Source organism: Seriola aureovittata, chromosome 11 (assembly GCF_021018895.1).
Source record: "Seriola aureovittata isolate HTS-2021-v1 ecotype China chromosome 11, ASM2101889v1, whole genome shotgun sequence".
In the NCBI taxonomy this organism is placed as follows: domain Eukaryota; kingdom Metazoa; phylum Chordata; class Actinopteri; order Carangiformes; family Carangidae; genus Seriola; species Seriola aureovittata.
In genome coordinates this window covers 7,562,948-7,586,657 of record NC_079374.1, presented here as the reverse complement: position 1 = coordinate 7,586,657, position 23,710 = coordinate 7,562,948, and the positions used below count along the sequence as shown (strand labels likewise).

Genomic DNA, 23,710 nt, shown 5'->3' with positions numbered 1-23,710 from the left:
CCAGGAGACAGGCTTGTGTCTTCAGTGTTCACATTTTGATGCAGATACGGTATGTCAATTAAAGGTATCCTGTGGAGGTTTCTTGTAAACATAAGTTATGTGTTCATTCATGTATCCTTGAGGTGTATTTTTGAATACAATTTCTCCATAAAATATTCGCCAAGTCCATTTTTAGAACATTTTAAATATCTATTTATTTTCAAAATATTTAATATTAAAATAAATATATGAATAAATAAAAGTAAAATATTTTCTGCCATGTACAGTGGAGGTCAATAAGTGGCCAAAAACAAATTTTTACCCCCAGACCCCCACAAGGTTTATCTGGCCATGCCTCCATGGTTCCTTCAGGCTTTTATTTTGAATGTCGCTTCACCGGAAGTCAAGTTCATTTATTCGTCTTCACTGAGGCTGCGCAGAGCAGCAAGCTCCACCGCCTGTTTTCTGTGTTTCTACTGTTGTTAAAAGCAAACGGAGAGGACGCTGAAATCTGCAGTGCTTTTTGAATGGAAAACAGATTCAGTATCTGCTGATCAATCAGCCCGAGAGGAGGAAGAGGAGGAGGAGAGGAAGAGCCGCAGAAGAGAAGGAGAGACAGAGGAGAAGAGGAGCAGGACTGGGAGAAAAAATCGGGACAGTATAAAATGCTGCAGATTTAACTGAAAGGTAAGAAAAATCCGCCTGATCAATACTGAATGCTGATCGATCTTGAAGTTGTCGATACTGAGTGGATCGAGTCTGAGGTCAGGGAGGTTTGAGCCGCGGCAGCCGCAGCCCGCAGCCTCTGAATGTAGGTCATTGTGTCTGTGGGCCGAGTCGAACCAAGCCGAGACAAACCGAGCTGGGCCGGGCCGACCTGCAGCTGTAGCCAGGCCGCAGGCAGGCTGAGGCTGAGGCTGAGGAGGAGGAGGGTGAGGACGAAGCCTTGCTGCAGGACTGACTGGTGCTGCGGTAACCAGCCTCATCCCAAATACTGCTGCTGCTGCCACTACTAATGATGATGATAATAATGATCACCACATTTGTACAAAATTAATTAAGCTATTATCTTGAAACAAAGTTAAGTAGAATTGTCGAACACTAAAAATCTGTAGAGAAAGTTTAGTAAGTGTAGGAAGTAAACACAAAGTAAAAGAAATGATGAAATATTAAAGACCCTGAAAACCTTGTTCCAGATTTTGAGTTTTTCCTCAATGACGATAAATATCAATGTCTAAAAAAGCAACAATTAAAATGTATTTATTAAGAGTTAAACTCTAAAGTCCTCATGCAGGCTGCTTTATCAGGACTGTGTGGGTGTGGTGTGATCAGATGTGATTGACAACACAAAGTAAAACCCCACAACTGTCATCAGATATTAATTCAAGTATTTTCGAAAAAAAAAATCCTGATTCCTGCACACGTGGCATTATGTTTATTTTCCGAAGATCCCCACTCACTTCAAACCACAGAGAAGAGCACAAAACACAAATACATGCATTTAAGATGACTGAGAAACATCTTCTCTGACCCTTTTATAATAAAAAGAAGCAATAAGGAACAAATGGAAAAGGAAATGATACAAACATGAAAGCCATGGACATATCATTACTCTAAATCAAAGAGAGATAAAGATAGGTTTTTGATTGAAGCCAAATCGTGTCCATTACATGAATCATATTAAGCAATAAGGCAGAACTAATTTTAACCACTGGGAACATTTTTGTGGCTGAGATCCTCCATTATACATTGTGAAATAAATACAAGTGTGAATTCACTACCGTACGGTTGAATCAACCAATAAATAAACGGAAATGTAAACTGACTGATTTACTGGCTGACTGCTTGCTAACACGCTGTTGAAACGGTCAGTAAATCACAGACTGAGCCGAATGTGAAGCCAAGAATCTGAATCGGCTGGGAGAAATACCAGCTGAGAGAAAATCCTGACATAAAATCGCTGTCGTGTCTCTGTAGTCCCATAATACTTTAGTGGGGGGGGGGTTTATGGAGCGTCTGTGCTGCTGCAGTGTTTAATAGTGATCCGATAGGTAGTTACCTTTATCACCCATAACAGGACTGTCATATTTCTGTAAAGCAATACAGTTCATACAGTAACGAGGGTTCATACTGAGTTTTGCTTCCACTCTGAACCTGAGGACCGGTGTTTACTGTCTGATCATGTCTGGATCTGTGGAGTGGACCAGTGTCTCAGATCCTGGTCTGCTGTCTGAACCAGTAGACTCGTGTGATTTAGACAAGTCAAGTATTTTTAGCATGAAATTTTGTGTTTGTGTTACTGCGTGTGGAAATACAAAGAGGGGATTTAACACTAACTTTGGCTTGATTTGGCAACTGCAGACTGCTCCTCCTCATATTGGCCTCCATTTAACTTCAGAATGTGCTTTTTTTTAACCAAATGAGGACTGTGGATTTTGTTTCCCATCTCTTACAATACAGTTATAAATAAAAGGGTCACAGCTGGAGTCGGCAGGAATTCGTTTTAAGGTGAACTGGGAAAAAATGTGAGCCTGACCTTTTGAGTATTGTTTTCCTGTGTGTCTCCAGATGTCAAACGTTACCATGGAAGCGACCAACATCCTCGCCATCCTCAAGAAGAAACTGGCCTTTCTGTCCGGTAAAACACACACACACACACACACACACACACACACACACACACACAAATAAGATAACATGTCTACTTGTGTTTAATCTCATTTCACCTGCATTTGGTGAGTAACCGGATTTCTCCCCTCTCTGCGGGTCTGTGCGTCTTTAGGGGGCAAAGACCGGCGCAGTGGTCTGATCCTGACCATCCCCCTCGGATCAGATCAGACCAGCATGGAGGAGCTCAGCGCCACACTGGACTACCTCCTCAGCATCCCCAGGTACACGCACACACTCGTGCAGTAGTCGCAGTGCTGGCAGCAGCAGTGACAGTTTGTTGTTGTGCGTCTGTGTGCAGTTGTGTAAATCAAAGGCTGTTTTGTCTCAGTGGTAAAGCCTTTGGACATGTTTGGAGGTAAACTGTCACTGAAGAGCTTCTGGATCTGTACTCGGCTCCGGTGGAAGAATCCAGCTTGTTCAGCTGCACTGGAAACGGCTTAAAGGATGATTCCAGTTTATTACAACTCGGGTCTTACCGCTCTGATTATAAGATGACTCCTCCTTTTCCCAACAGCTGCTTCTGGAAACGTGTTGTTTAGTTTTTAGTTCAGCTTGGGTCAGCTAAGAGTTGTTGTCATTTTTAACAGAGTGGATGGTTTTCTGATTAATTTACATGGTTATTTTCATATCAGGCTGGTCTTTGTATGTGTGGTCTTGTTTCACGTGTTTCATTGCGATGCTTTCATGCAGCAGTTCCTTATATCTGAGACAAATTTCTCCAATGGGAGACAAGAATTGTGACCGTGACCATGACTTGTTGAACACAACACTTTCATACGAGTCGTCCTGTGATTGTGTAGCTTATTTTTCAGCCACAGACTCGCATTTGTCTTTCTTTTTTAAGGTCCTCATCTGTTTTACTTCTGCAGTGAAGATGTCGGGGGGATTCCTCCAGGACAGATTACGCAACCTGTAGTTTAAACTGGGCTTCATACAAACCTTAAAAAGTGGACTAATTCTAAAAAAATACACTGTAAATGAGCTTCAAAAACATCAGTGCTGCATACAACCCATAATGCAACACTCTCTGTAGAAGCTGGCGCAACAAAGAATATCTGATTTCATGAAGGCGTAAACGTCCAGTCCTTGAGTTTAATATGATCCCATGTTTTTTACAACATAATTTCCAGGAGAAAAGAAGTGTCTTATATTTGGCCCAGCACCGTATTTTTCTGGATATTGGATATGATTACATTGTACTCACGTTGTAATCACAAGCAATTGATTTGACGTGAGAACACAGCAGCAACTTGGCGACAGCAGTGTTATCATAACTGACAAGATGATATCCCATACTACAAAAACAAGCCTCAAGTTGTACTTAACCGGAATTATCCGTTAAGTAAATCTGCCAGTCGACATCATTGTGGTTTGCTTTCAAAAGCTAACCTCTGATTTGGAAATGCGTTTTTCCAGTCTAAGTAGTTGGACTTTATTGCATCAGTCTCTGCGCTTCTAAAGCTGCACACTTGAGCAGGAAAGTCTGTATGTAAATGTAGATGTGTGTTGTTCATAGTTTGAATCATATCTTGTTCTATAAAATGCCTTCTCTCTCTCTCTCTCTCTCTCTCTCTCTCTCTCTCTCTCTCTCTCTCTCTCTCTCTCTCTCTCTCTCTCTCTCTCTCGCTCTCTCTCTCTCTCTCAGTGAGAAGTGTAAGGCCCGAGGTTTCACCGTCATCGTGGATGGACGGAAGTCTCAGTGGAACATTGTGAAGACTGTCGTGCTCATGTTGCAGGTACAAACACATTTACCGTCGCTCCAGACCCAGTACAGAGAAACATGAGGCCCGGTAATTCCTCTACATGACGGTGTTACCTTGTCCTGACAATTAACAGCTGTGGACGATGATGCTATTAATGCTGTTTTCAGAATGTGATCCCAGCCGAGGTGTCGCTGGTCTGCGTGGTGAAGCCAGATGAATTCTGGGATAAGAAGGTCACACACTTCTGCTTCTGGAAGGAGAAAGACCGCCTGGGCTTTGAGGTGAGTCTCCCAGCTTCAAGTTTCCTTCATGCTCACTCACCCCTCCAGTGCTGAGACAGAGGTCTTTGTGGATTCTGAAAGTTTGTACCTGACTTGAAAAGAACGTCTTTTTTAATTTGAGATTTTCTCATTCTGAAGCCATTTTTAAAAAAAGAATTATTTACATTTGTTGTGTGAAAGTGTGAAAGCTGCAACTGAGCTCAGGAACAGTCCAGAGCGCTGGGGTGGGGTTTGGTTCCCTTTTCCACTGCAGTAACTTAACCTGATATCTGAGGCTTTCCATAACCTAAACTTTAAAGAACCTCAGGAGGCTGTGGTGCCACGTTTCTCCCTGTAGACTCTGACTGTATACAGTGTGTCATTAACAAAACAGTGGAGCCAACTGTGTAATTTAGTCATGGTTGCAGCATGGCTGTGGGGGACTGTTGGATTGCAATGAAATGTTTTGCTGATGTACATTTTGCACACGCACACTTTTAATAATTGGATAATTTTTCCAGTTCTTATTACAAATATGACTGTGCTGATACATTAAGCTAAGATGGTGAAGGTGTCACTGTGAGCTTGTTAGGATGTAGTTGAAAGCAGAGCACAGAGCTGCTAACGTGGCTGTAGAAGTCTTGTTACAGCTGTGGGACAGAACAATGGGAGAACCGGCGCTGATCTTTTTGTTGTTTGTCTTTGAGAATCTTTGGTGCTGATTCGAGGTTCCTGCCGAGGACCACACAAGCTGGTCGGCCCAAAAACACTGTTTCCCTTGTGATCTCTTATTTTTTCTATAAACTTTTTAAATGTTTAATATCTTTTGTTATTTGTTCCCTGCACTCTCATGCTGCGTGTGGTATCCCACAATTTCAGATGCTGCTGTCGGATGCTGAGAAATCTTGTCCATATTTTTGTTTCTGATTGTTGACTTTGGCTCCCTCTGAATGACTTCCTCTACCCAAACACTAACAGGTTCTTTCAGTGTTGATGAAATGAACTGCTGTTGTTTTTGTTGTCTTTGTAAGGGTTTATGTTTTGACTACACTGAAAGGCTGCTCGGAAAGCCTCCTTTTTGTTGTTGTTGTGAGGACATTTTAGTATTAGACAGACAGACAGACACACACACACACTCCCGCTCCCACACACTCCCGATTTGTGCCGTTACCTGATATCAAACAGAGACGAACTGAGCCTGTTGTAATAACCTTGAGCATCATTAACTGTCCTGAGTGCTGCTGGAAACCTGAGCCAGGATCGATAGTGTGTGTGTGTGTGTGTGTGTGTGTGTGTGTGTGTGTGTGTGTGTGTGTGTGTGTGTGTGTGTGTGGTGTGTGTGTGTGTGTGTGTGGGGAGAGAGAGAGAGAGAGATTTTCGGCCAGCTTCCTCCTCTATTACAACAGATGGTTTTACCGACAGAGATCAGTAGTCAGTGTGACCCAGATTTCTGCGGCCATGTTGGCTCAGACCGTTAGAGAAAAATCTCCCTGTTAGTACATTCAAGGCCGCTCCGACATGTAAGAGTCGGCTGATGAACAGCAACAGTTTTGATTCAAGGAATGAGTCAAATTCACAATGTCAATGTTTGAGCTGTGGGTTCCTAAACACGTAGTTTGTTTAGATACTGAATATTTGAATGAAGAACTCTTCGGTGCCTTGTTGAAAGAAAATGTGCTGAGATTGAGCTTGTTGTTTAAGTCTAAGTGCTCATCTTCTTCACTTTATTTTAATACTTACACTCTCCTCTTAACACACACACAGCTGCTGGGAGGGAGATTCTTGGGACAGTGTTGAAATGTGACTCATCTTAACTATGGAGCGTGTGTGGATGTCACGGTGGGGTGTGTGTCGTACAGCTGCTCTAAAGTCTGACCTTACATTTAAATAAACACACACACAAGAAACACATGTTCTAAGTCAACTTTGGGTACATTACATAGATTTTCATTCATTTCCTGGAGGGAAACGCTAACCATAAACACTTAGTTAACCTTAACTTAACCCCGCCGCTAACCTTAACTTAATCCCACCGCTAACTTTAACTTAACCCTACTGCTAACTTTAACTTTACCTTACCGCTAACATTGATTTAACCCTACTGCTAACGGTAACTTAACCCTACTGCTATCCTTGATTTAACCCTACTGCTATCCTTAACTTAACCCTACTGCTAACCTTGATTTAACCCTACTGCTATCCTTAACTTAACCCTACTGCTATCCTTGATTTAACCCTACTGCTATCCTTAACTTAACCCTACTGCTAACCTTGATTTAACCCTACTGCTATCCTTAACTTAACCCTTCTGCTAACGGTAACTTAACCCTACTGCTAACTTTGATTTAACCCTACTGCTAACCTTAACTCAACCCTACCGCTAACCTTAACTCAACCGTACTGCTAACTTTGATTGATTTAACTCTACTGCTATCCTTAACTTAATCCTGCTGCTCACCTTAATTTAACCCTAATCTTAACTACTGAGGTTAAGATTAGGATTAAGGTTTTTCACATCTTTTTCCCAACTGAGAACAAAAGCCCTTTCCACAATAAACCAGCCTCTTGTCTAAAATCTGTCCCCAAAGTATCCTGTGATACACACACATGCACACACACTGAGCTGAGTCCAATATCTCTGACAGCATCTGCTGCAGCGACAACTGGCAGCCAGACTCGCTCCCAGCTGTCTGACTGTCCAGATTTATTTTGTAAAGTAATCTTTCATACACATGTTGTTCAGAGGGTTTTATGCAGTGATATAACAATGAGATGGGATGAAACATATGTGCAGCAGCGGCTGTGGCTCGGGAAGTAGAGCAGGTCATCTGCTAATTAAGAGGTTGGCGGTTCGATTCCCAGCTCCTCCAGTCCGCGTGTCGAAGTGTCCTTGGGCAAAATACTGAACCCCACTTTGCCCCTGATGGCTGTTCCATCAGTGTGTGCCTGTGATGTATGAATGTGTGTGTGAATGTGGCAAGTATTGTAAAGCACTTTGAGTGGTCAGTAAGACCATACAGGTACACACACACACAAAAAATGTGAAACATAGTTAAATGTTGTAGTTAAAGCTAAACTTGTGTGTTTTTCTTCGGAGAAGATGTAAAACCTCAGATCAGATCACAGGCTCTTCATGAACACTGAACGCTCTATCTCCAGATTTAGAAAATGCTCTCAGAAGAAGTTTGTCTTGTGATCCATGAAGTCTGTTTAGCTGAGAGACTGAAGCAATGCTTGATAGATAATCTATGATCAGTGCTTGTATGTATGAAGCATCTGAGAATGTCCCGACAGTTTGGCTTATGAGTCGGTGAAAAATTTGAGAAACTCTGTATAAAGAGGCTAAAAGTAACTTTTAGTCAGTTGTGTCTGCAGTGACTCGTCAGTATTTAGAAAACAAGGACTATAATTATGTCCCAAAATGTCATCAACCAATAGCTCCAGTGTCTGAGCTGCATCACCTCAGTCATCACCTAGTTAGGAGCTGAAGGTTTAAATAGACAATTCAACAATTTTAGATATTTCAAGAAAGGTTTAAAGTGAATTATCATATCCAGAACATTTCTCTTTGAGACAGTGACAGTGTCTGTGGGTGATTTTTTTTTTTTTTTTTTTTAGCCAGTGAGAGGATGCCCTGAAGTATTTTCAGTCTGGAAAAATTTGCCACACCTAAAGTTTCCTTTTGGTGACAACCAGCTGTGGCTTTCAGGCATTCAGAGAAAAGCTTATAGAAGATACTTCCTCTGCTGTTGCGTTGACAACATCAGTATATGATGTTTGTTTGTGTTTTTCCAAAAGGGTGAACACAGGGATTGTGACTGATTTGTCATTTCAGTGTTTTGCTCCTCATTGTCCTTTAGCTCACCAGTATTCTTGTGTTACTGATTATTGCACAATTTATAAGTGATATTGATGTGTTTAATGTGAAATTAATAAGAATAATACCAACTGTGAATGTTTCATATTATTCATGCTATCTCTATCATTTCATGAGCTCTTTAATGTAGGGATGTGGGTGTTGTCCCTGTCTGTTTTACACTTAAGTTTTACTCTGAGCGGGTGTATGTGTCCTGCAGAGAGATTTAGAGATAAACTAAAGTTAGCGCTGTGTTACATTTAAACTGAATGAAATTTCATATTGTAAAAGCCGCAGGTTGAATGCAAGAACCTCGTGTTTGAACAGATTCTTTCTCGAGTGGCACGGTACAAGTGATTTAAGAGAATTTGTGGCCTTCAACTGGTTTTGTTGTTACTCTTAGATAAGGATGAAATTTACGAGGGGTTCAGACCTGTCAGACCAGTCATGTACAGATCGTCTACCCGTCTCCACAGAGGGGAAAAACATTTGTTTGACATATGAATCATGATGACTTTTATCTGAATCAATTTAGAGTTTAAATATGATACTTAAATTAATGAAAGTCAAACATATAACAAAAAAACTAAATTAATATTCTCATCATATTTGTCATATTTTTACAGTTTACAAATCTGCTATTTTTCTTCATATTTTATGATTTGTGTTGACATATTGTGTCACAATAACTTATACAGTTCAGTTGTTAGGAAAATTTTCACACTGCCAACTGTATGCAGGACGCTGTCCAACACATGTCATCCACACATGACACGTGTATCGCACATGATAGTGTAACATCAGCTGCTGTAGCCTGTAATACTCACTCGTCTAAGATCTCAGAGACTCCATCTCTTACATTAGTCATGGTCCACTTTATCAGCTCTTTATGTGAAACCGGTCTCTGTGTGTCTGATGACACCTTGTTGACTAATGTTTGTTGTTTGGGTTTTTTCGGTTCCTCTAATGCAAATACTGACTCTTATGTTTTTGTCTGCTGATTTCCTGAACCTCCACAGTGTCCAGTTCTTTTTGTGATTGAAACTCACAAACCGAGCAGGTTTAGGGTTTAGGCAATTTTATGGTGGCGTTCATCAGCCTGAAACGAGCGATCCACAACAAGTTTGTGCAGAGATTCAGAATAAGAAAATGAAAATGTTCTTCATGAGGCCCATTATTGTTACTGTCTGATTAATATGCTCCCTGCATGCTTTGTGTCTGTGCCCTGTGTCAGGTGATCCTGGTCTCGGCCAATAAGCTGACCCGTTACATTGAACCCTGTCAGCTGACTGACGACTTTGGAGGAAGTCTGGACTACGACCACAACGACTGGCTCAACAAGAGACTGGTCACTATCTTATTTAAATAAATCCACGTGTTTCATACTTTTATGACTTAAAATGCTTGTTGCCGTGGTAACCTGGCACCAGGTCTGAGGCAGTTTGTTTTGTATTTTGTTTGTTTGTTGCAGGTTTTTGAGAAGTTTACCAAGGAGTCGACATCACTGCTGGACGAGCTGTCCATCATCAACGACAGTGACAAGAGCAGCACGGTGGACAAGGAAAAGTACGCACACACACACACACACACACACACACACACACACACACACACGCTCACAATTACAGTAGACAGATGAAATCCAGAGCTGTGTGTCTATCTGTCCTCTGCAGATCAGCTGACTGTGCCCTCTTGCCCTCCTTTGACCCTGAGACTGTCCTTCAGACCGGTAAATATCATCTCTCAGACCTGCATGTCATTGTGTAAACGTGATGCTAATGTTACATGTTGCTCTGATAGTCAGGTCAGAGCACATTCAAAGACAGCAAATTGAGATGACAATTAAAAGGCAGACGAAAAGTCAGATAAAAAGGATCAATAATTGTGGATAAATCACAAGAACGGCATAGGCACATGGCACAGAGAACAAGTAAATAATAAAACCAGTGTTGCCAGTCATGTAAGATGTTATAGTGAATGTCAAACTACTCCACAGTTGAGTGGAAAAAATGCCTAGGCATTTTATTTTAACTGGAATGAATGGAGCATGAAAATAAGAGCAGCGATTGGTCAGGAGATGTGAGGGGACGATGAGTTCTCGAGATGTAACCTGGTGCCAGTCCACGCTGTGCTTTAAAAATAAATAAAGGAACCGGCTGCAGGCAAGAGCAGGCCGAGTGACTGATCCTTACGTAATCAGCCACATGTTAACGAGATTGTTCTCTTGTAAAAGATTTTTTCGCCCTTAAGTGCAGTGAAAACAAGGGATAAAAAACTTACTGTGTACACAACTACACAGCTACTGAAATATTTCTCACTTGTGGTCATGAGCTCTGAGTAGTGACTGAGAGACTGGAGTCGTGGATCCAAGCAGCCAAACTAAGTTTCCTGTCGGTGTATCTGGGCTCACCCTGACCCGGAGGATGTGGGTGGACGGGAGGTGGTCTTGGTTACTCAGCCTGCTGCAACTAAGACCTGGAGCTAAACGGAGACTAAGGATGGATGGATGGTTGGATGAATGATGGATGGATGGCTGTGTTCACTGTACTGAGCAAGCCTGTGTCTGTGTGTTGGGCAGAGGTGAAAGGAGTCTTTGTTTGTGGTACCACCCTCCTCCCTCTACCAGCTCCTTTCATGATGTAACAGCATGTACGCAAACGCTGATGAATTATTGTTTCACATGCTTTTGTAACACAGTTAAATCTCAAATCAACCCTGTCTGTCTGTCTGTCTGTCTGTCTGTCTGTCTGTCTGTCTGTCTGTCTGTCTGTCTGCCTGTCTGTCTGTCTGCCTGTCTGTCTGTCTGTCTGTCTGTCTGTCTGTCTGTCTGCAGGTCATGAGCTGCTGTCAGAGCTGCAGCAGCGTCGCTTCAACGGCTCAGAGGGAGGAGTAGGAGGACAGGGAGGTGAGGAAGCAGCTGTCAGTCATCCAGAAGTGACTGTGCTGGTCCAGCTTAGACAGATGGAGGAATGAAGTTGAATGAAAGTTTTGTTTATTTCTCTCTGAACTGTTGTTGTTGGAGATGGGCGGTTGAATGCAGCCATTCAGCTGCTCCAGAGTACTACACCGGCTACTACAGTATGAAGTAGAGTATAAGGGTACAGTCCACAGAGACTCTGTTGTAGCGTCTCTGTCCTCAGAAGCAGCAGACGAGTAACATCAGCAGGATGCTGCAGAATGAATGTGGGACAGATCAGACACCTCCTTGGTGATACTGCGTCACGGATAAGAAACCCAAAACCATATCACAGTAACTTATTCAGGAAGAAACTGCACTGTTATTATTTATTGTTTTGTTTCATAGCACGCAAAACCTGAAGGCACCTTATATAACTGATATTTTCCATGTCCTGAAAAGGAGTCAGTGCAGGCGTCTTTTGTCTGATTACACCAAAGATAAGGGGACGTCCTGGACAGTAACCCCACAGGTCTTCTTTCTGACCTCTGACCTCTGACCTGCAGGTCCAGCCTGGTGTCCAATGGAGGAGGAGCTGTTGGCTCAGCCTCAGGTGATGAAGCTGCTGGACTCTCTCAGGGAGCAGTACACCAGATACCAGGAGCTCTGCAGGCAGCGAAACAAACGCACCCAGCTAGACGAGATCCACACCAAGGTCATGCAGGTAAAGCACACGCACACACACACACACACTGACACTGAAGACCAAATTGCTCTGGATAGCCTGGGCAGCCTGTGGATGGCAGGGAAGCACTTTGTCTGTTAGTAGTTAGAAGTAGAAGTAGAAGTTAAAAATCCAGAAGCCAGAATCATGATTACATCTCTATCTCTTTGTTTGTTTGTTTGTTTGTCTGTTTTTCCTGCAAAAAGCAGCAACACTAAAACATGACTGAGACATCATATTGTACAGGACTTTATGTGTGAATTGAAGATGAAAGAAAGGAGATATATTTTGTTAATAAGTGAGCTTAGGATTTGCTGGTAGGTGTGTTCTTTTACCTTTGGACAGAGCCAGGTTAGCTGTTTCCCTCTGTTTCCACTCTGTGTGCCAAGCTAAGCTAACTAGCTACAGACTGTGACTTCATACATACTGGACAGACACTTGAAGTATCACTAACTCTACTCAAGACATCAAATGTAAAATTATTTCCGTAATCATGTTCACTGCTGCTCATACACTTTTTCAAATTACACAGATGTTTTCCAAGGCGCTCTGACCATCTGTGTAAAGCGTCTTTACAAGTCAAACTGCAGTTCACGTCTGACCATCTCTGTAAACACGTCCTCCGCACGCTCACAACTCTCTGGAAACATTGTTGGGTGACAGAATCAGCCTCCTTAGTCTCTAAAAGTGTGTGACCTCGATTCTTTTATCATCCAGCCTTTGACCTTTGACCCTCAGTAACGGAGTCAGTGAGCAGCTTCACTGCTCCACAGCTCCTCAGTAGAGACAGAAAATACTATCGTTAATGGGGTTCTAGCAGCCGCAGGGGCTGATGGGTAACACCAATGTCTTGGAGATGAGCCTGGGGTTGCCATGGTAACCACAACATGTCATTCGCTAGCCTGGAGGATTTGAGGTGGGGGGGGGTTGGCCTAGTTCTGGATCGAACTGTGTGTGTATGTGTGTGTGTGTGTGTGTGTGTTAGCTCTTGAAGGCATCACTGACCTGATAAATACAATTAAATCATGATACTGGCCCACACACATCTGGATAGACAGTTCCAGATGTTACTGTACACTATATGATAAAATCATACTCAATGTAAAAGAGTTAATTTTGTATTAGACACTTTAAAAAAAATTATTATTTTAATTGTATAATTCTATACAATTAAAAAGAGAATAAATAAAGACCTTACCTGTTTACCTTCAGGTTTTGAACAGGCGGCTGTTAAATATACTATTATTTATATATTATACTAATATATATATTTTTTTTTGTTAAATGGTGTATCACTGCCCTGGGAGCAGTGGTGTTGGAGCTGTAGCGAGGCCCAGTTTGGGGATAAACAGGAGGCTTCTGGGCACCTGGCACTACTACTGTGCCCTGGCAGGCCTGGTTTGGGGAAATTCCACGCTGGGCTGGACACCATTGCTCCCATGGTGTTGATACGTTCACTTAAGAAAATAGGTGGAGAATCCTAAGAAGGAACTATACTTGATGCAGCGGATCTGATCTCGCTTTTGTTCTTGTGGAAGAATAAATTCTATTGCATTGGACTCTGACCATCTCTAGTGACTTCTTTTTTTAAATCTTTTTTGATTCCAGTAAAAGTGCAGTTTTGTAGAAAGTTAAGTGTTGGTGAAGAGGTCTAGACTTAGACTCTGGCCCAGACCTGGACTTTTTTCTCCAACAGCAGCTGTTGAGACATAAACTTGGGACACGGAGTTTGAAAGATGTGGGCATAATGGTAAAATGTAGGATCCAGTTTTACCCACACAAGAGACTAAACGTCTCGCCTCCACTCCTAGCCAATTCATCATCTTTGATCAGCTGTTGGATTTAACTTCAGTTTTCTATTTCATGTTTCTATTTAAACTTACTTTACTGTAACATGTGAATATATTTAGTACAAGGTGGATAAAAAGGATGATAGTGATTTTTTTAATTCTGTTTATAACTGTTTAAGAAAATATTTATGCACAGTCAATGTCAAAGAAAATCTTGATATGACTGTGATGAGATGTGGACTTCAACTTGGAGACAAGTGGAGCCTGAGAGCCTCCTGCTGGTCGCTGTGCTGCACTGCAGCTCAGAGATTCACGGAGACTGAAGGGTTAGGTCGGGTTAAAACAACAATATGCCCCCCAAAAGGCCTTTTTCACAGCCGACGTTTTGACATGCCACAGTAGGAAAAGCACTGGTGGAAATAATAAAATGAATCATGGCTGAACTCCATTTAGCTGCTTCAATTTCAGGCTCCTGGTTATGTGCATGCTGGCTCTCTGTCACACTGTCACAGCTGACTGGTCACAGCTTCTTGTCGGTGTTTGCAGAGCAAGTAGTGGGAGTTGTAGTTAACTTCTCACCTTACAGTTTCATATACACAAGCTTGTACACTCAACTTTTTATCAGACAAGAACCAAATATTTTTTAGTACAGTTGTTCCTCTCATGTACTGTGCTGTACTGTCTATAGAGAAAATGAATGGCACTTTTACTTAAAAAATAGTTCCTCCCACTTCTCCCTCCAAAGGAGATCACACGGTCTTTTAATCGCGATTCCTCTTTGTCTTTCTCTCAGGTGGTCACGTGGCTGCAGGGTCCGGGTTCAGAGCTGTTGAAGACTCATCAGGCGATCGGAGACTCGATGCGAGCGGCTCAGGCCCTGCAGCAGAAACACGAGGAGATCGAGAGCCAGCACAGTGTAATGCAACACGATGAAAACACACGCACAAGATCATGTGACGAGGGCAAACTGGGGTTAAATACAGATATGAGCGCAGTTTGTCTTTTGATGCTTCCATCATCAGACATTTTACTAACACTGGTGATACACTGTGAGCATTGGGCTGATTTTGTATCTGTGTGTGTGTGTGTGTGTGTGTGTGTGTGTGTGTGTGTGTGTGTGTGTGTGTGTGTACAGGAGTGGTTTGCGGTGTACGTGGAGTTGAACCAGCAGATCGCTGCCTTGCTCAGTGCCGGGGAGGAGGAGGAAGTGGCGGAGCTGAAGTCTCTGCAGCAGCAGCTCAGCGACGTCTGCTACCGACAGGCGGCTCAGCTGGAGAACCGACAGAACGTCCTGCAGGCGGCGCAGGGCTTCCACAGCACCACACAGGAGGTAACACACACCGTTAGCCTCGCTCCATCAAAGGAGAAAGAATGTAAATTGTGATTTCTTGGAATTTAAGGGGCTCCTCAGGAGGTGAACTGCTGTATCAATAGTTGGTCTGTTTGCGAAGTACAAACTAAAACCTAAAAAATCCCAGGATGAAGCCGACTTGTGTATGTGATGTGTCTGTCTCTGCAGCTGTCCCAGCAGCTGGACGGTCTACTGGGCATGCTCTGTGCTGATGTGGCTCCAGCTGACGGAGCTTCGATTCAACAAAACCTCAAACTTCTGGAGGAGAAGCTGCAGACTGTCGGTTCGTGCTCTAATTTAAGCCTGTGGCAGAGCAGTGACACATTAACTGCTGGGTGTATTAACGTTCCTCTGTGACATTCACCGTCTCCCCTCCGTGCAGAGGCGGGTCTTTCTTCTCTGCGTCAGAAGGGGTCGTTGTTGATGGAGCAGATGTGCAGCCAGCCGTCATGGACTCTGGAGGAAACCGAGAGTCCAGCTGGAGAACAGCAGGACAACGTTCAGCACATCCAGGCCGTGATGGACGAGATGCAGCTCCGCAAGCAGAGGTTAGAAGATGCCCATGTTCTTCTGGTCACTCAAGAGTAAAACACATTTCATACCTCTTCCTGCTCCACAGAGGATGAGCCATTTAAATTTTAATCACCCCACCTTTGCTGATAGCTAAGTGATCAGAATGGTGTTTTATTTTGTTTCGTTGTAGCAGGACTTCCCATCGTTAGGTTCTGCTGTTTGTTTGAAGCCATAAAAAGAGCGTGTGTCTGTGTTGCAGATGTGAGGACATGGTGGACGTGAGGAGGCTGAAGATGCTACAGATGGTCCAGCTGTTCAAGTGTGAAGAAGATGCTTTACAGGTCAGACACGCAACAGCAACACATGAGCACGCACGTATGTTCCTCCTGTATTGATGAGATGATGATTGTGTGTGTGTGTGTGTGTGTGTGTGTGTGTGTGTGTGTGTGTGTGTGTGTGTGTGTGTGTGTGTGTGTGTGTGTGTGTGTGTGTGTGTGTGTGTGTGTGTGTGTGTGTGTGTGTGTGTGTGTGTGTGTGTGTGTGTGTGTGTGTGTGTTCAGGCAGTAGAGTGGCTTGGCGAGCTGCTGGACGCTCTGTTGAAGACTCATGTGAGACTGGGTGACGAGTCTCAAGAGACCAGGACCATGTTGGACAAACACAGGAAGTTTGTGGACGTGGCTCAGGTGAGAAACTCATTTCATCCATTATTAATGCAAAAATATTGATTAGAGCAGCTTTGATTAGTAGCCCATGTTTGTCTCTGTCTTTCTTCAGAGCACCTACGATTACGGCCGTCAGCTGCTGCAGGCGACCGTCGTCCTCTGTCAGTCCCTTCGCTGTACGACGCGCTCGTCCGGAGACACTCTGCCGAGGCTCAACCGAGTCTGGAAACAGTTCAGCGTCAGCGCCGAAGAGAGGCAACAGAGACTGGAGCTGGCCCTGACATTCCACACCGCCGCCGAGAGGGTGAGAGAGACTGAGCGAGAGAGTCGCCGCGCTGTATTATGTGTCGGGTGTTACGCCAGCAAACTGAGAGCTCGACCTGTGCGTCGGCAGGTCAAAATTATTGGCTGACGTTGGCTAGGAATTAAAAGCGGTGTAGTCGGCTTGTGGAAATCTACATCACAGGCACCTTCACACCCTGTTGCAGCCACACAGACGTTGAAAATATAATTGTACCTTCACTACGTGTGTTTCAGGTGTTACAGCAGGAATGTGTCGAGGCGGAGTCTCTGGATGAAGTCGACTCTTCTGGGAAAACCCTGTTGGACAGACTGACAATGCCTGTCATCTTCCCCGATGGGTACAAACACACACACATACACACAAAAACAAACACACACACTCAAGCCTGTTTTGACCAAAGAATTTTCTGACATTCATTCCTGGAAGATCTACCCTTACCTAAACTATAACCACTACATGCCTGACCCCAACCCTATCCTGAAACCTGGGCCCACCAGAAACAGACTGTGAACCCAACAGTGACATATCATTGCCTTTTAAGTTAATATGGCTAACTTGTTAGCAGCTGCCTATTGACACATGCATAGTTGTGTTTCTGGCTGTAGTTCCAATAATCAGTCTCTTTTAGCTCGTAAGAGACACATCAGGCTCTTTAGCAGTTCAGTGCCCCACTGTGTTCACCAGCGAGTCTCTAACTGTGTCTGTCTGCCCTTTGGTGCTGAGCAGGTAGTGTGCTGTGGGGTTTTAGAGATTTATAGTTAACCTGTGGCGGACGATGGTGAACAAAAACGATTTATTTATTTTATCCATTGTAATTATACATATATGGATTAGTCGTACAATTTAGAAAAAGTCAAGAAAATTTAATGATTTTCGCTTTTTAGCTTTGTGTCCTCACATAGGAGGCGAGTCCCCATAATGTGACTTAACGGGTTTTTGTTCTGTATTTAATGCAGTTTAATGCACAAACACAACACACACATACTCACTTCATATAATACATGCTTCTAACTCAAACTGTTTCAGGAGCGAGCAGTACTTCGGGAGTCCCAGCGACACAGCAGCGGCAGCAGAGGGCGTCAGAGAGCGCCTCCTGCTGGTGGAGGAGCGGCGGCTGCAGCTGCAAGAGGCGGGGCTTCATAATGACCACGATGTGGAGGAGGAGGTGCGAAACGGGCAGGAGGCGCGGCTAGACGTGATCGGAGAGGAACTCAGCGAGAGAGAAGAGCAAGAAGAGGAGGAGGAGGAGCAGGAGGAGGTGGGGCAGAAAGATGAAGAGTTGGAGAGAGCTACACAGGACTGCTGATGGACAAGGTTAAACCGAGCAACCTTAATAAAGCTTGTTAATGAAGGGCTGCTGATTCATTTACACTGAGACCTGCGATTTGTCGTCCCCTGAGCCAATGAAGCCCTCGATTGGTCGCTTCTGTCTCGCTGCAGCAGTAGGTTGCTCTTACTGCAGCTATTTCTCTACATCAGACGACATTACCCATCAGCCTCGCTGCCTCCCCTTCCTTCAAGAGGATGAACATGTCTCTCCGTCGTGCTTTCACTCCTTTCAGCAGAAACTGTGAAAGCTTTACCACTGTTTGCCCTGGAAGAACAGTACCCTCTAACTTTTTCTTTCTGCCGTTAAGCGATCCAGTAGATTTCCTTCCTAACGGGACCTGTGGGATCAAAAATGTAAAATACTGGAATTATTTACTGGAATAATTAATACTCGTGTCTCTGGATGCTCTAATGAAGATCGACTGTAAAAAAAATAACCTGTTTGGATAAGAAAACGCCTAACATAAACCTAACACCTCCTTCTCCTTCCCTCCCAGCATGACGCTTGTTGACCTAAGTGGGCGGAGCTTCCATGGTGCTCACATGGTTACTTAAGTTTCCGTCTGTGCCTCTTCCGACTTTCTCTCCTTTCTTGCTTCATTGCCGCCTTTTTATTTGCCTCCGCTAACAAAAGATGAGGTTGGTGTGTAGTAGCAGTACAGGAACTCCAAGGGCGGAGCTTCAGCATATCAGGTGCAGTGACCTGATCCTGTTCCTGCATCAACAGTCCCGTACATTTCATCTACAGACGTTTTCAGCTGACTGTCTGTTGGAGCTTTTCAACACCGGGATGGACATGAAACTCTCCCGGATGAATCACCAGTACAAACAAGCTGAAAAAAAAATTTCTGCTTTCATCAGCAAAAACTCAAAGATGTAAGACTGTTTCTATAGCAACTTGAGGTGAAAAGTCAACTACAAGTCCCAAAGAGCATTGCAAAACGACAAAAAAACAACATCCAATTGGCTCGAAGTCAAATATTTACTTTATTTGTGAAATCCCCTCGCAAGTCTATATTAAAAAGTCCAGTTGAAATTTGTTCGGCATTTGTTAAATCAATGTCACACCTTTTTGAGTTTGTATTCCAAGTGGAAAGTCGAGGACAGGTAGCCTAGCTTGCCATTGGCAGCTCTCACACACTCAGCGCTGTGTTTGTCCTGCTTCATAGAAAGTTTTATTTTGATCTTGGACTAAGATATGTGGATTATACACCAGGCTTTGGCTGTAAAACAATACGTAGTGTTGTCTTTGAGAATGTATTTTACAGGATAATCCACTTTTTTTGCTGCAAACACTTTGATTACACTCACTGCACTAAAGGCATTTGCTGCCCTCTACAGGAGGATTTTGGGAAAATACTGATTTGACCAAATAAATACACAAGTGTAAACACTAACCAAGGAGAGATAAGTTAATGAAGTTCGACTTTATAATTTCATTTGGACTTTAGGCCTGTTTCTTGTTGAAATGGTCTTTGGGACAGCAGTTATGACATACGTATCCATGGTGCTTAAACCTTTCAAGGACCCAGAGGCTCCGACCACTTTGCTGCTCTAAGTAAACCCTCTGCCTTCATGATGGAAATCCAACCCGTGCTGCTCGCTCTGGTCCAGACTGACAACAGAGACTGAGGTGACCTCTGACTCTGCTGGCGGTCCAGCGTAGAGAGAGAGCGGGTGCACTGGGACTGGTTTTTCCGATATGGTGACATCAGAATAAGAGATTCCTTTTCTATTTATTTGACTTTTTTTTTTTTTCAAGCCAACCTTGCTGTTATTGGTTGCTGTTTTTGACCATTAACTGCTGCTGTAAGTGTAACCGCTAAATGCTACGTCTTGCTCTCTGTCCATTCAGTCCAATAACATACAATGACATCAGTATGACCTCATCCCCTAAATAAAGAAGCTTTTTAAAGTTGCTGTCTGAGATGTTTTTTTTTTTCATCTGCTTTTTTACAAAAAATGCTTACATTAATAGACACAGCAACAAGGATGAAGACATGTTTATAAAACATCCTAAGGCCAAATTAGCTCCAAACTCACTCAGTAAGCAGAAATTTCTGAAAATAACAAGCATCAGTCCTAACTTTAAGACTTCTAAGTTTTTTTTTTTTTTTAATCCGAGAATAATTCAAAGCCTTTCAGTGCTAAAACTAGCTCCTCAGTCTGAGAGAAGCTAGACACAGGACTCCTGAATCATGAGACCTGCTCTGTCAGTCAGCTGCTGCAGGCAACACTCCTCACTGTTAACATTTTAAAAGCGTAACTTTAAAATCACACTGAGGTTTAAAATACCAATAAATTTTACAGAGTGAGACATTCTCTCTCCCACTGTCACTCATTTTAATAGAAATACACAACTCTATTTTTTAAGTTTATTTTAAAAAAAAAAAAACTATTTTCACCATGACCGTAGTGACTGTTAAACATGGAAACATCAGAATTTATTATTCTAATTAAATAGATTACATCACTATGCAATAACTTACATGCTGACATATGCGTACTCGTTCCAAAAAGTTATACCCAGCAGCAGTACTGTCCTCTTTTTGCACAACAGTTACCACTAGAGGCCAACTGTACCACATTCCCTACTCATGAAAATACGTATTTATATGTTCTGAAGACTGACAAATACAGTTTGAGGTAAGTTATGTAACCAGCTAAAGACGGACACTGTCATGATATATATTTTTCTGTCATCTTCCAGGAGCCGGAGTGGAGGTCCAGGTCTGGTGTTGATGTCATTATTGATGGAGCAGTACAACAGAGCTGAGATTATGAACCAAGTCATGGAAGTCTCTAAAGTGTTTGTGAACAGTGCAGGTTATCGCCGGATGTCTTTGTCCAAAAGGTCTTTGGCCTCATTGATCTTTGCAGCGAGATACGGTGACCCACCTGCGCGCACACACACACACACACACACACATACACACACAAACACAACTTTTATACTGATTCATTTAACATTAATACATAGGAATGCTCACCCAATTTCTGGCATTTTGAGGGTCAGAGGTAGAAAAGGTAAACGGAGGTAAAAGGAAATCTGTCCTTAGTTAAGCATCAGTTGAAGTTTACCTTTATCTGGATGGTTCAGGACCATGATCCTTCGATGGGCATCACGTACCTTGGCCTTAGTGCTGACTGGGCTGGACATAAAATGAATAAAAAAATTAATGTGATAAATAGTAACACACACGGAGAAAAGGTAAAACAAACAAAATATTTACTACAACTCATTCTATTACCTGATGCCAAGAATGAGGCTGGCCTCTCGTTTGGACATCTTCTGCTCAAAACCACCTTTGTAATACGACGAGAAAGCCTAAGGTGACAGAAGAGCGTTAAACGCACTGATTATCAACAGTCTGAAGATAATTAAAAACTTTGGAATGGATTACGTTTAATATTTGTTAATTTGTATTTTTTCCCCTAAAAATCATAAAATGTGAAACAATGCCAGACTTTTCTCCGCAGATCTAAATTTAAGGTAACTCAAGTGTTTCTTTAAACCATCTGCAACTCGTACAAAAAAATAAAAACGCATCTTTAGTGCAGATAAATTTGCAATCTATCCATATAACAAACAACTGAAAAGTGAGATGGAAAATTAATCAGAAAAAGACTGGACATGAATTGCACAGTAGACCCTGATTAATAGGAAGTTAATTAATTACTCACTGATGTGGGCATCTTCTTGACAGTTTCGGAGAAGACTTGTCCAAGAGGCTTCCACAGCTGGAATGCATAGCGGCCTGAGAATCAAACACAAGACACATGAAACACATTTATAAATTAAAAGGGAGCACCAAAAACAAATCTGTAAAGAAAACTTCTCTGACTTTAGAAAGTGAATAATAATAATAATAATAATAATAATAATAATAATAATAGTTTTGAAGGCAGAGTAACAATTTGAGTGATGATAAACGAAAACCTGGAAAAGATTTCAACACAGGCATATCGAGAGAATATCATTTTGGCAAATTACTGATCCTACATCAAACTTTTCTTACCTGCAAAACCTGCAGCAGCCACACCAAGACCGACTGCAATCAGAGTTCCTCCCTGTCACCAAAACAAAACATCCAGCAGTTACCACCCTGGGTTAGGAGGGTCATATAACACAGCTAAATGAAGATTTGTGTGGCAGCATTAGTGTGTCCTGTATGATTCACTGTTGAGAAAGCAGCAAGCCAGTTTCTGTTGCTGTCTAATAGATCATAAGTTCAATAAGCTAAATCAAAGGCTCTCTACCCAAAACCACGAGTCGATGAATGGCCTTGACTGTGACTATTAAACTCCCTGATTGTGTTATTTCAAAACAGTTGCACTATAGTTGCCGATTAGATTTCTGTAAAAGGCTTTATTGTCAGACTGATGATCTCAATTAGTCAGATTGTGTGGTGTTAGATACATTAAAACTATACTACATTTAAACCTCAATAAATCTTTTGGTTACCTAATTGTGACTAGCTAGTTACCATGAATGTTCAGGTGAGGTTTACCTGACTCCTGTGGTTTAAACGGTTCTGATTTAATAAACAAACGTACTGAAGGTTTACACGTATCGACATATTGTAGGAAATGAGACAAAATCAACACCCAACAAATTCACTTGTTATTAATGCATCTGATGCAAGAGCATTGACAGGCCGTTACATTAGCGGTCATTGAGGTTACCTAACACAAACTTTAGCAGGTAAAAACCATCTTGGTTTAGTTTGACAGATTCCACAAAGCTCCTCAAGGTGACGAAAGATACTCACCAGCCGTCTGTCTATCTCTGCGTCGCTCCTTGCCGTTGTTTTTGGAGTGTATTCAGCATATCGCATCATGTCTCCTCCATCCATGGTCACTCCGCTGCCGCTCGCCATGTTGTCTCCCTGCTACGTCACCAGAGTTCATCCGTTTTGTACCTTTCAAAATAAGACTCAACTGCTAAAGCCGCTTCCTGTCAGAAAATAAAATGAGGGTTTACATATTCTGAGATAAATTGTTAAATACTATAAATACTATACCGCTTGCTATTTGGAGTTGACAATTTTGTGATCTTAAAGCTACTCTAATCAATATTTTTGAATTAAAAATCCCCGTCTATGCATGGGCGTAACCACACATCCTTTGGGGGGGGTCGTGTCCCCCCCAATACTGGGAAAATACCAATCTGTCCCCCCCAATATTATGTATAAATATGTTAAATATTTCCTCCTTTTATGAACCCTGGCTGTCAACTGACTCGTCTCTTGTTATTTCCGTTTGTTAAGGAAAACAAACGTGTGTGACTTGAACTCTGCGTCTTCAGTGTGTGCTGTTGTTTTCTCACTCTCTCCTTGTGTTGTTTAACCTAGGCCTACATGACAGCAGTAAATAAAACTAGTAAGAAAAACATAATATTCAAATTAAAATGATCTTCAGGGTCAGTTATTGTTCTTCTGGTACAATAATAATATCTGGTCACAAGAGACAGTGAGAGGGATGCTGTAAGGCCAGACAGGGACAGTCTCTGAAGATGTGGATGATGGGAACTATAATGTAATTTAGTAGAGCACATAGACAGTAAAAAGTTTTTTAAAAAATGCAGTTATTTCAACACTACATGGTATGTATTTTTCAGGTGACTAACAGGGATGTAGGGACAGAACCAGACAGGGAGAGCAGTGATCAGCT

The 23,710-nt window shown here is 42.5% G+C and overlaps 2 protein-coding genes across 2 annotated transcripts; one reads left to right on the top strand and one right to left on the bottom strand.

Annotated features, from left to right (window-relative positions):
• The first annotated feature begins 422 nt into the window (after positions 1-422).
• On the top strand, positions 423-19,956 carry sestd1 (SEC14 and spectrin domains 1). Its single transcript, XM_056389407.1, has 19 exons — positions 423-666; positions 2,548-2,617; positions 2,762-2,870; positions 4,295-4,385; positions 4,520-4,633; positions 9,703-9,816; positions 9,940-10,034; positions 10,142-10,197; positions 11,302-11,373; positions 11,931-12,088; positions 14,672-14,794; positions 15,014-15,208; positions 15,398-15,512; positions 15,612-15,777; positions 16,002-16,083; positions 16,303-16,425; positions 16,517-16,708; positions 16,942-17,045; positions 17,735-19,956. Exons 2-19 carry the CDS (start codon positions 2,548-2,550, stop codon positions 18,012-18,014), a joined length of 2,259 nt encoding a protein of 752 aa, XP_056245382.1. The 5' UTR covers positions 423-666; the 3' UTR covers positions 18,015-19,956.
• Positions 19,957-20,398: 442 nt separating this feature from the next.
• On the bottom strand, positions 20,399-22,960 carry dnajc15 (DnaJ (Hsp40) homolog, subfamily C, member 15). Its single transcript, XM_056389408.1, has 6 exons — positions 22,810-22,960; positions 22,057-22,108; positions 21,722-21,795; positions 21,289-21,365; positions 21,119-21,189; positions 20,399-20,935 (listed from the first exon to the last, which is right to left on the bottom strand). Exons 1-6 carry the CDS (start codon positions 22,915-22,917, stop codon positions 20,865-20,867), a joined length of 453 nt encoding a protein of 150 aa, XP_056245383.1. The 5' UTR covers positions 22,918-22,960; the 3' UTR covers positions 20,399-20,864.
• Positions 22,961-23,710: the final 750 nt, after the last annotated feature.